At 41.5% G+C, this 13,164-nt stretch overlaps 1 protein-coding gene across 1 annotated transcript; it reads right to left on the bottom strand.

Moving 5' to 3' along the window:
- Positions 1-1,342: 1,342 nt before the first annotated feature.
- LOC113887646 (DDB1- and CUL4-associated factor 12-like protein 2) lies at positions 1,343-3,851 on the bottom strand. The gene has a single exon (XM_027534817.1). The coding sequence runs from the start codon at positions 3,754-3,756 to the stop codon at positions 2,365-2,367; it is 1,392 nt and encodes a 463-aa protein (XP_027390618.1). The 5' UTR covers positions 3,757-3,851; the 3' UTR covers positions 1,343-2,364.
- Positions 3,852-13,164: the final 9,313 nt, after the last annotated feature.

The raw sequence follows: 13,164 nt of genomic DNA, 5'->3' as shown, positions 1-13,164 counted from the left end.
AAAGGATCAAGATTAAGTGGATATCTGATTGGCAAGGAGTACAGAATTTGATGACACACTGTTGGCAAGAGTGCGGTGAATCAGGCGTGTATACATTACTTATGAGCGATTAAGTTGGTAGGACCCTTTTGGAGGGTAAATTGGCAATGGCTATTAAGTATAAAATTGACCCAGCAATTCCACTTCTAGGAATTTATCCTGCAGATATACTTTCACATGTGCATAAAGATGTATGCACCTAAGTAATCACTGTAAAACAGTTCATAGTAACAAAATCAGAACCAATATAAATGCTCATCAAAAATGTTATGAAAAAATAAAATATGTCCAAACCATATTTTAGGGACTACTATACAATTAAACGGAGAAGGCAATGGCAACCCACTCCAGTACTCTTGCCTGGAGAATCTCATGGGCAGAGGAGCCTGGTGGGCTGCAGTCCGTGAGGTCTCGGAGAGTCAGACACGCCTGAAGCGACTTAGCAGCAGCAGCAGCATACAATTAAAATGAATTAGGTAGATATGTATGAGAGAAAATCTTTAAGATTTGGTTATAAAAGGCACAGATATGTAAAACAAATGCTATCATTTGTATAAAAATTGCATACGCACATACATATATACTTTCATACACACACACACACACACACACACACACACACACACACACAGACTATCTCTAAGTGGACAGACACACAGGATGTACTCTTCTGACCCAGAGGCAAATCAGGGAACTTGGGGTATGAGACTAAATTTTCACTATACACTTTTATAAAGTATAATTCTTTTTTCACATTCATGTGTTACTTAAGTTAAAACAAAATGTGGGAAGTCTTGATAGATGTAGTTTAAAATATATGAAATATCTTCATATGTAAAATTGCATATATTTATGCCTTTTCCTCATGTGGGAAGTAACATATACACATACCCAAGTACATAGTATATGTGAGTAGGTGGTTATGAGCACAATATGTATGGTTGTGTAAATGAAAACCAGTGTGTTAAATCATCTTAAAAACACAAGACACCTAACTGTCCTAACTGGTAGCAAACATATTTAGATAAAGTATTTAAGACTGGCATGCTGCAGTCCATGGGGTCGCAAAGAGTGGGACATGACTGAGCAACTGACCTGAAGGTATTCAAGATGTCACTGAATCTTTTAACCCAAGATAATAGCATAAGTGTGCTTTTCAAAAACAAACATACAGAGTACTATGTGTATAGGTGATATTTCACCTTGTTTCTCTTCTGGAAGATTTTGACTTTAATTCCTAGAAGGACAATTAAGAAAAAATAAAGTATATGTTTAAGCATTCAGAAACTAGCGTAGCACTTAATTGCCAAAATGCTGAACATACTTTATTTTTCTTTCCTGCAGTACACCACATACTCAATCCAGATAAAAGGCTTATCCACATTTACAATAAAATATGGTCACCACCACCTACATTGAACACAACAGTCAGCCTTTCTCTGTAAATGGCTGCCTGGATAGTGTTACCTAAAATGTAAAGAAATGTTCACCGCAAAAAGTACCTCCCTGATTGTCCTGCCACATAGAGGTCAGTTCTGATTAGCTCTAAAATTTGTAGCATAAATACTACCCAAGTAAGCAGGCCATAATATAGCGGATTTAGACAAGAGGACTGAAGGCCTGGGGGTACTGATGCTTAATTTTTTTACTAAATAATCAAAATTGTGATTAATAGGATGAACATAATTATAAGATTTCTTTTAAAAGAGAACATATTTTAAAGTATTTTATACACCAACAATATACAAACAACAAACACAGTTTCCAACATCCAAATGAAACATACCCCAAATGGTGACAATCTAGAACTTGAAATGAATTTTCTAATTGGAGTAGGGCTATAAACCTGCTCTGTTATATGATGGGTAGTTCCTCAGATCAGCCCAAAAGACACTTTATAGCACACATTTCCCAGAAACACAATATATCTGAAATGTGTAAAAGACCTGAAGTTACTATTGAAACATTGATTAAACTAAAGTAGTGAATTATAGTAGGAACCATGACTGTGTGAGCCAAGAGAAAGCATGTGTGAATCATTCAATGAGAACACAATTAAGGATTAGCCAAAATTCTATGTGAGAGGCAAAAGAGATGGTGGTTGGAGGAGGTGCAGAAAAATTTTAAAGCCAAGTGTTGATTGCCCCAGGGACCACTTTTGCCTTCTCTCTCTTTGCATAATAAACTAAGCAGAGGTAAACTGGACCCCTTCCCCCTGGAAGATAAAAGCCACACAGAGTCAAAAGCACAAACACAGAGTGAAAGAGGAAAGTGGGAGGGGACTGGAAGGTAAATCTGGGCACTTTGAGGACAGGGCGGCCATCCTTAGCTCCAGAGGCCTGCATAGTTCCCATGGAGGCCTGAAGGGAGAGGGCCGCCAGCGACAAAGAGCTTCATCTCCGGCCAGTTGTAGCAGTGGGTGTAGAGCGCGTTGGGGAACTCGCCGATGCCACCGAAATAGTTCACCCACAGGTCATCATGGTTGAGCCAGCCTCTGCCACAGGTCAGCTTGAGCTTCCTCCCTGCATGCCCTGGAGAGGAGTACGGGCTGGCCGAGGCCCTCTCCTCCAGGAACTTCTGCGCGCGGACGTCATAGAAGAGCAGAGAGCCGTGGCCGGTGCCCACGGTGACGATGTGCTCATAGAAGCTCAGGGAGCGCACACCCGTGCCGCCCTCGCGGGAGCACAGGGGCCGAATGTTCTGCTGGCGCTGCCGCGGATCCAGGAAAGAGACATGGGACTGGGAGCCCACCGCGTAGAGGGACAACTCATCGCAGTAGGTCAGGCACACGTTCTCTCGGCAGTAGGGCAGCCTGATGGACAGCAGCCTGGACAGGGTGCTCCGGGCTTTCCACAGGTGGAAGTAGCCGTCCAGGGACACGGCTCCCAGCTCCTGGTTCTTGGCGCTGAAGGCCAGGGCCCGCACCTTGCGGTTACTGGGGTTGGTGCTGGCCCTGGGGATGTTCTCCACATCCCGGGGACGGATGTGGGCGTACACGGGGAGCCCTGCATCGCTGTGCCAGGCAATGCTGCCCTGGAATATGTCGGGGTCTATCTTCCAGAGCGCCAAGGTACCGTCACGGGAGCCGCTCACGGCCACGGTGTCGCTCATCCAGGCGATGGCGAAGATCCAGTCCTTGTGGCCGTGGCGGTCGCCCAGGCACATGGGGTCCAGCGTTGGCAACTGGTAGATGGCAAGGCTGTTGGGGTTCTCGCCCCCGGTGGCCAGCAGGGTCTTGGAGGGATTCAGCTGGATGGCATGGATGCCGCAGCCCGGCTGGGCGCGGGCCGGCGGAGGCCCGCGATCCCGCATAAGGGGGATGCGCGTTATCTGGCCCGACTGCACGTCCACCACGAAGAGCGTGTTGCACTTGGTACCGCACACCACCTGCCTGGCGTTCAGCCACTGTGACGCGAACACCTTGTTGAGGGTGCCCAGGGACAGCTCGCGCTCCCGTAGCAGCTCGGGGAGCTTCCGCACCGCGAAGCCGCGCAGCTCGCCATCGAAGCCCGGGAGCTTGGCGCGGCCCCGCGCGCCCACCTCGCGCCCCTTCAGGTAGTTCACCAGCGAGCGCGGCGCCGCCGGCCGCTTGGGCTTCTTGAGCGGCAGCGGCCCGTCCCCGTCCACCGCCGCGGAGACCTGAGACGACGAGCCCGCGGCGGCCTCCTGGAGCGCGGGCGCTTTCCGCTTCCTGCTACCTGTTTGCTGCGGGGCCATGCCGGGCGGCGGGCGGGTGGAGGCGGCGCGGCGGCGGCGCGTGGCTCCCGGGTTGGCCGTGGCAGCGGTAGGGTCGGCGGGGGGCCGAGGCGGCCAGGGGCGCGGAGCCGACCGAGCCCGGGGCGCGGCGGAGGCGGAGGCGGAGGCGAGGGCGGGCGGCCCGGCGAGGAGAGGCGGCCAGGCGAGCGGAGCGCGGGGCGGCGCGCGGCAGCGAGGGCGGCGGCGACGTGGATCCAGGCGAGGGCGGGAAGTGCGGCCAGCGGCGAGGGCTGCGGGAGCGAAGTCGGTGTGGGACAAGGACGACGCTGGGGGCGAGGGCGAGGGGGCGGAGGCCGCCGGAGGGGCGGGTGTGGGGTGCAGGGTAGCACGCGCCGGGCAGGGAGGGGTCGGAAGGGGGCAGGAAGGAGAGGTCGGAAGGGGGCAGGAAGGAGGGGTCGGAAGGGGCAGGAGGGAGGGGTGGATGGAGCCGCCGCCGGGGGAGACTCACCCAGGACCAGTGCTCTGGTATTCCCTAGCGGTCTCCGAGCAGATACATCTAATACTGCCTGCCCAAGCCCCCTGATCGCCTACTTGGGGAGTTTCACGACCCTCAGGACAGCAACAACCAACTAACCTTCATAAAATCCTTACTGAAATAGTTCTGAAAGCTAAAGTACAGTCAAGTATGAGGCTAGAAGGAGCGCTCAAAGTTATCTGTTGAAACAAATGTGCAGTTGGTGCGATTTGTGGAACGTCTTTGTTGCAGTTAGTGAACTTGACCGGGGATAGTGGTGTTTGGCAGAGGCAAGGACCCTCCCCATTAGGGCTGTCTGTGGCCCCTCTTGTTTGACCACTCTACTGAAGTCTATTAAAAATGTTCAACCGATTCCACACCCCCACCCCACCCCCAGGGTTCTCAAATTGAGTTCCCTGAGCTCAGGCACCAGCATCCTTCAGGGGTGCATTCCAAATGTAATTCCCCAGGCTCCACCTCCCGCCTGGGTGGGGTTAGGGTCTTGTGGTCGAGACTGAAGCTTCAGGATTGGGGATCCCAGGTGGAGTCTTGTCATGTGTGAGAGGCCCGGTGGGAAGTTGGGGCAGGGCCTGAGGGATGTACAGGATTTCCAGAAGCACAGATAATGAAGAACTTTCCAGAAGGATAAAACCACATAGACACAATGATGGAGAACAGGAATTCAGAGCATAGGTTTAGCAGTATGTCCAGACGTGCTCAATTACGCAGAGATACACGTGGCTGGCGGCCGAAACCAACTCTGCACTCACCCCAATCTTATCTAAAGCCATGTTTGCTCAGTGGGTGCATTTGGGGAAGGGAAGTGAATTAACTATCGACCGTGGATCCTTCCCACCACTCCAGTCCAAATGGAAAGTCACAATGCCCACTCCTCCCTCATATTCCTCTCCATGTTTAATGCTATATCAGGAGGTGGGTGAGGATGGTAGATAGGGAGAGACCTGACAATGAAAAGAGTGCTGACAACTTCATAGTTAGAACTGACATTGCTAGAGAATAACTGATTGCAAATTCCTTTAACTTAACCTACCATAACACCATAATGCTTTCCTTTTTTTTTTTGATTCCACCTCATAAAAATGGATATTATACAATAAGACTTCATGGCATACTTTTTCCTGTTGTGGTAGAACAAAATAGGCTGAACATTTTGGAAAAATATATATATATACATATATATGTATACACAAATATATGTAGATAAATACAGATATATTTCAATTGTAAAAATAATTCTTATAACAACTAACATTTATTGATAGTGTATTTGTGTCATGTGCTGGAGGGCTGTGCTAAACACTTCAAATATTTTATGTGCATTCGGTCTCACAATGACTTTGTGAGGTAGGTTCTATTTTTATAGCCATAATTTAAAATGAGAGAACTGAGGCCTGGAAAGAGTAATGATGACTCCCTCATGGTCACACAGCTTGTAAATGGAAAAGTCAGATTGTGAATCCCTGTCTGACTCCAAGGCTTTTACTTGGAGTAAATAACAACTACTCATTATTTTAGAAATACAATTTTTCTATTTCTATCCCTTTAAAAACCATGTCAACTACCCCATCATGGAAATTTTACAGTTGTTGCATCTTGTGCACTTTCGAAAGACAGCCACAATTTCTAAAATGCATGAATAAATATTGAATGCAAATTATGTATAACACTTTTCATAGGATATTTAAAGGCAAAAATAGAATGTCTGAAACACTTTTTCTTTTACAAATTCTTTTAAAATAATATTTATAAAATGTAATAACATATGCCTACATTTGTTTGGTTTTTGTTTGGTAAAAATAACGCCCATATAAATAGTCCTAGTATTATGTCTCTCTACTTTTTTGATAATATAAATATGCAATATTTATGTATAGTGATGTGTTTTTAGACAATGTACAGATTACTATTTTTTATTTGTAAATGAGTTGTGTTAATTTCATCTAGAATACATGAAACACATTTTATTTATGTCTATACTATCAGATTTCTTTGAGCTTTTCACTTCAAGATGTAAAGCTTCCAGACCAGAGCCAAGTTATGTTGAGAGATTTACAGTTTTGTTTAGTTTACAAAATTGAACCTTTATTTACATTTGATTGCTTCCATTTTTTGGAAAACGCAATGTCTGGTAATATATAAGTTTACACACATTTATTGTTAAAGTGCATTTACTGTTAAAGCAGTAGATGTAAAGGCCTGAAGATAAAATTTCAGATGTCTGCATAGCCTTCTGAGTATCAGGGTCTCCATTATATTTTGTTACCTGTGAGAGCCACTGTATGTATGACAACATCTTGTCAGTCCTTACTAGTCTATTTGTACATACATTATTTCTTTGTGCTACTAACATATCTCTGAGTAAATTTGTATTGGCCTCACCTATCTTCCCTACACCAGATTCCCCTCCATTGGTTAGGGGCTTATATGAATGGTTTCAGGGCACTGTCTCATCCTGTTCTCTAATCACTTAATCCGTTTAAATGTTATTTTCTTAATCAGATTGTAAACTCCTCAAGGGATCAGTACTTCTTCCCCTTCATCACATCCTTCCAGATATACACTAAATGGTTTGTAAAACTTGCTTTTACTATTGATAAACTAAAAGAACAAAGGAGAGAAAACAAAATTAAATATCAAAAAAATTACAAGTAAGATATTTCAAAATCAAATTACTTGAGCAGGGGAAGTGAAGGATTTGATTTGTAATATTGGCACACAACTTGCTTGATGTTATATATATATATATATATATATATATATATATAATGTCAATATAGATATCTATCTGCATTGATCTATATATTACATATATTCAAACAAGTTATGTGGGATTGTCATCTATATCTTTTTATCTCTCTATATTTATATATGGTGCTTTTCAGCCTCCTGGGTCATTTTATCAACTGTGTCTGTCCACCTTTCTAATCTATGAATAAAGAAAAGGATCTGTCTAGCTAAAAAGCAAGTTAGATTACCAATTTAAAATTAGGGAGAAGATTTCACTGTGGTATCATGAACAGAAGCTTGATTGTTAAATTATTTGTCTCAGAACAAAGGCACTGAAAAAGAAAGGCAGGGTAATAATAAAACTGTTAGGTTAGTAACAAGTGTTTTTGAAGAAGTGTTCTTAAATTTTCTTTTATGTATTCTTGCATGAAAAAATAGATCTTAGAAGCTTTAGAGATTGGAGCACACTCTTAGGTATAAAGGTATCTGTCTTCAGAAATGGGGTTATATAATTCTTTCTGATACATAGTCTACAGATGTAAAGCAAGGCTATCCTCAATAATATTTTTGACATCTTATCTATATTTATATGTATACCTTTCCATTATGTTTATCCACAAGTATAAGACAGTAAAAAATAAAGAAATGTAGTTAATTAGGCTTGTTTTTAAAATAATACACGATAATGATAGCCTGTTATTTATAACAGACAAGGCAAACTATTCTTGAATTATTAAATTGAATAAATTGTCACTTAATCTCTAATTATAATACAGCCATAGCATTTCAAGCTGTGACCTTGTCAAGTTTCCTAAGATAAGCAGCTGTGAACCTGGTTTGTAGTCAGATGAGAGACTTGCTCCAAACCTCATGAAGCAGAATCTGGTAGGGATGACTCAGCAGGCTATGTTTCCCCCGACAAAGGCACGACTAAAGGCATATTCTGTCAGATGGGGAAATAAAGGAAAGATTTATCACAGAATTTCATTTACTAGAAACAGAATTATAGGGAAAGAGGCAATTTTGACTCCATGACCTCTTCCTTGCCCTTTCCCTCTCTATCTCCTCTAAGCGGAAAGAATGCGTCAGAGCCCAAGCTTGGGCTTTGTTTATTGAGAGGGTAGGTTCAGAGCTGCTTGTATGTTTTCTGGGAGGCTCAACAGTGTAGTTTTCTTGCCTGGAAAATTTCATGGACATTGGAGCTTGGTGGGCTACAGTCCCTAGGGTCGCAGAGTCGAACACGACTGAAGTGACCTAGCACACACGCACACACACACAACAGTGTGTTGCTTAAGAAAGTGGACCTCAGAGCCGCATAGCATGGTTTGAATTCTGTTTCTGTGGAACTGGGTCAGTTAGTATACTTTCTTTGGGCTTTTTCCATTATCTATAAACAGGATAATAACACCTATGCTCTTGGGTTGTTTTGATGATTAAATACACAAAAAACACTAAGAACAGTGTGGAAGATTAGAAGTTTTTAATTTCTCTTAAACCCTAATGACTTTCCCTCCTTTGCCTTATTTAAAGTTACAAAGACAATTTGGAAGTCTCAGAAATGGGAGTTTTTGAGTGTGCACTGCAATACAATGCACACTTAAACACCCTTACTAAAAACTAGTACACACAGGGATAAAATATTTGCAGAGGTAGCTGCTTGTCTGCTCACATGCAGCTCATTAATCTCAACTATCTGTCCAATCTATAGATAAACATTCTGTCTAATCTATAGGGTTAGGGTTATCTATAGGGTTATAGATAAGCATTCATATGGGAAGAATTTATTGTGGAAACAACTTTATAGTATGCTATAGATGATCAGGACTTCCGTGGTGGCTTAGTGGTAAAGAACCCACTTGCCAATGCAGAAGGGACAAGCAACACAGATTTGATCCCTGGGTTGGGAAGATCCCCTGCAGAAGGAAATGGCAACCCACTCCAGCATTCTTGCCTGGGAAATCCCATGGACAGAGGAGCCTGGTGGGCTATAGTCCATGGGGTCGCAAAAGAGTCAGACATGACTTAGCGACTAAACACGAAGTAGTTGATCAAGGAATAGTTTGGAAGGTTTCATTCTATGAACCAGCCAGATTGGAGTTCCTATTGCTAATAGATGTCAAAATAAATATGAACTCCTGTGCAAAAAAGTAGATCTTCTCTTTCATTTGAGGACATTGCCTACCATTGCCACTTGATGATAGTAGTTAAATTGGACAGAAGTGACTGTAAAAAAGTATACAGACCGTAGTGTAATATCAGATAGATACATAAAGGAAGCCTATGAAGTTCAGTGATAAACAGTTCTATTCCATGTTCTGTCGTGTCTTAACTGGATAGAGATACCAGTTATTATTTTCCCTAACTTAGATACCCACTTACACTTAGCTTCAACCTCACTTCAGTTTCTTTGTCCAAAATGAAGCAATTCATCTTTAGTTTCTTTGTCTGAAGCTAACATGGCCAACTATCTACTTGATATTTCGGACATCAAAACAGAACTTCAGACTGAGCACGTGTAAGTTCAAGATCTTAACTTTGACTCCCACATACCTGATATTTTATCATTTCCTATCTTAATGAATAGCACCATCGTCCATTCAGCCGAGTAAACTGGAGTCCTAAGAATTGTCCTTGACACACAGTGCTCCCCATCTTCAGGTCCAAAATCCATCTTCTAACAGTTTTCAAATCTACTCATTTTTTATCCTTTCCACAGCAGCCACTCTTTCCTCAGCCACTGTTTGGTCTTGACCAGACACCTAGAATAACCTTATAACTGATTTTCCTGCAACTGCTTCTGGTCTCCTCCATTAAACTCTCCACAATGCAGCCAAAGTAATATTTTCAAAATGCAAATATAGTCATGTCACTGATCTGACTTAAACAAACTGATTTTTGTTTGTTTAACTGACATTTTCCTACTGTCTTAAAATAAAGACCAAAATCTCTAACACAGCCTACGAGACCCAGCATGATCTTATGTTCTTAGGTTCTCCAGCTACGTTACTATCTTCTTTTCATTGCTTTTTCTGCTCAAGACATACTGGCCCTTCTTAATTTTCTCTGTGACATTACATAACTTCATGCCTCAGATCCTTTTTTGCATGCTGTTCTCTCTGCCTGGAATGCTTTCTACCTGTAGATCTTCCCACCTTTACCTCCCATAGGTACTTGACCTTGTTAAGTTCTTATCCTTCAGATTTTAGGTTAAGTTATCCCTTTCTTATAAAGACTCTCCTTGACCCACCCAGACTAGGTCTGATCTTCTATGCATGGAGAGCCCCTTAACTTTACTTCATGTCATTTACCACAGGTGAAATGGCATGACTACTGATACTCCTGTGACTCTTTGTTTAATGTCTGTATCTACCAAAAGATCAAATGAAAAATTCATGAGGACAGAGGCAGTATCTGTTGTGCTCACTACTGTAACTCCAGTGTTGAGCATGTCACAGAAATAGTCAGCCAATATTTGTTGAATAATACTGACTGAAATTTTAGAGGCCTCAGATCTTTAACTGGTACATCAGAACCCAAAGCTTCATGCTATTTGATCAACCACTTCTAATTGAACACAGTGTGGAAGGGAAGAACTTTTGCTACCTTCTAGTCAAACATTAACTCCTCCACTGTGCTTATTTCATTGATTCTTCCAGGTAGGTCTAAGGGCATCTTTTTTTGTACAATACGTACACACTTCCATTATAGCAATTAACTTACTTCATTGCAGGCACTGGCTCACCTAATTCTAAAATAAGTGCAAGACCCTTTGAAGTATAAATATTTTTTTAAAATATATTTGAATATCCAGAACCCAGCACAGTGCCTGGCATATAGATGGCCCATAATCTTCTGCTGAATGAATGAACAATTGAATTTGGTCTCTGTCAAAACCCTTGCTAATATCATAGCATTCTGAAGTCTGGTTCATGTATTTTCAGTTTTATTTTTTAATTACCTTGGACCACCAGAAGACTGTACCATAGGATCGTATTAGCTTAGTATTTGCTGAATCAGTTTCACTCACTTGCACTTTAATGTTATGCTTTAGACAGTTATCAAAGGTCATTAAAAATAGCCAAACAGCTATATGGATATTCTTTCTGCATTTATTGTAAATCTGTTATGAAGGGCACCATTCATCACATTGCTCAATGTCCCCTTTATACAATGTCACACAGAAAATTAATTTTATAATATAATGACAAGTCTTTATCTCTGGAATCATTATATTTCCTCCTTTCTGACCATGAGAATTAGATAAGAGAACAGACTATGAAGTCAGAGAGTCCTTGGATTTGAATCTTTGCTCCACTTAAGGATTTAGTTTTGTGACACTTGGCAAGATAATGTTCCAACTTCAGGAACTTTCCCCGCAAGATGAGGATTATAACACCTACCTTCCATGGCTGTAGTGAAGATAGATATAAAGTCAATACAGCTATCAAAGTTCCTGGCACACAATATGTGTTCAGTATACAATAAAAATCATTTAATATTTTTCCCCTTGGCTGCTAGGAAGCACAGAGACAAACGTGATACTTAACTGTAGCAGCTATGTCAACCTTTCCGTGTTTTCTTGACCTGATTTTGATTTTTTTTTTTAAATTTTATTCTTAAAACTACTTCATTATGGAAATAATGCATATAAACTGTGTAAAAGGATTATTACCTCTGAACTCTGAACTACAACAACAAAATCTCCATTAGTTAGACACCCTAAAAAGTTATAATTATCATAGACTAATGTAGTGTAGGGAATGTTGAGATTTAAGGCACAGAGAAGACACCCCAGTATTTCTACACATCCCCCCTTTTAGGTGCCACAATATATTAAATCTCACCATTAGAGATTCCTCTCCCAATGGAACTTTTGAAATGTAAATACACAAATATGCATTAAAGTATTACTAATTTGTCATCAGAAATAATAGGATTAAAGACAAGAAGGATTGCTTAGAAGAAAAAGGCATGAAAAAATGAATAGAAGGAGGAGAAAATGGTAAAAATATTTTAAAAAGAAAAAAGCTGGAATTAAGGAAAGAATGCAGATTACTGATTTGGCTCACAATCCTAATTTCCTTCAGGTACATCATATCATACTGTTCTTTAGGATATAATACAGAAGAAACAATTGCTTTACAATATGTTCTCTAACTAAAGAGACTTCCTATTATGGAACATGCTTTTAAAATGATCACAGATATGATTGTGAAAAAAATATGGAAAATAAATGGGAAATATCCTTGGACAATAAGATAGATTGCAGTGTGAATGATTAATGATTAATGGTTGTATTTACTCAACAAGGATTTATTACATGCCTATGATATGCTAGATGGCATTAGATATTAGGAAATACAAAGATTAATGAGACATAAAGTCTTTCAACAAATAGTCATTATAGTGTGACAAAAAGACAGACTGGAAAGAGAGGAGACAAAACTCATTCACCAAACACATGGATAACTATTATGTATCAGGAACTTTGCCAGGACGTGTGGGTACATTGTGTATGTTTTTTAGATTAAAAATTATTATTAACATATATTTTGTTGTTGTTTAGTCGCTTAGTCATGTCCAACCCTTTTGTGCCCCTGTGAACTGTAGCCCACCAGGCTTCTCTGTCCATGGGGATTCTCCAGGCAAGAATACTGGAGTGGGTTGCCATGCCCTTCTCAGGGGGTTCTTCCTGACCCAGGGATCAAGCCCACATCTCCTGCATTGGCAGGCAGATTATTTAATGCTGAGCTACCAAGGAAGCCTTTATGTATATTTGCATCTATTTAAATATATATATAATATATCATAAATATATTATATCTATTGTATTTATTATAGCTTCCAGTGTTTGATTACCTATGTTGCACAACAGGTTTTGCATATATTATCTGTATTCTTCACAACAATTCTGTGTAACAGAGGGCATTCTTTCAGTTGTACAGATAAAGACACTCCGGTTTGGTGATTAGCTAGTAAGTGACAGAGGCCAGATTGATTCCAACTGGCCAGTGTCCTTTCCCCCATCACATTGTGTCCATTACAATATTCTTTTCTGGATCTTTCCCAGTACCAAAAAAGTACTGGGTGTGGCACAAGGTAAATCAATATGCTCCAGTCCTGTTGCCTGGCCATTGAGTGATTTGGAGAGCTACCCCAACCTGGAT

Source organism: Bos indicus x Bos taurus, chromosome X (genome assembly GCF_003369695.1).
Source record: "Bos indicus x Bos taurus breed Angus x Brahman F1 hybrid chromosome X, Bos_hybrid_MaternalHap_v2.0, whole genome shotgun sequence".
Classification (NCBI taxonomy): domain Eukaryota; kingdom Metazoa; phylum Chordata; class Mammalia; order Artiodactyla; family Bovidae; genus Bos; species Bos indicus x Bos taurus.
The sequence above is the reverse complement of the archived record's forward strand: the minus strand, read 5'-3'. Positions and strand labels throughout refer to the sequence as shown.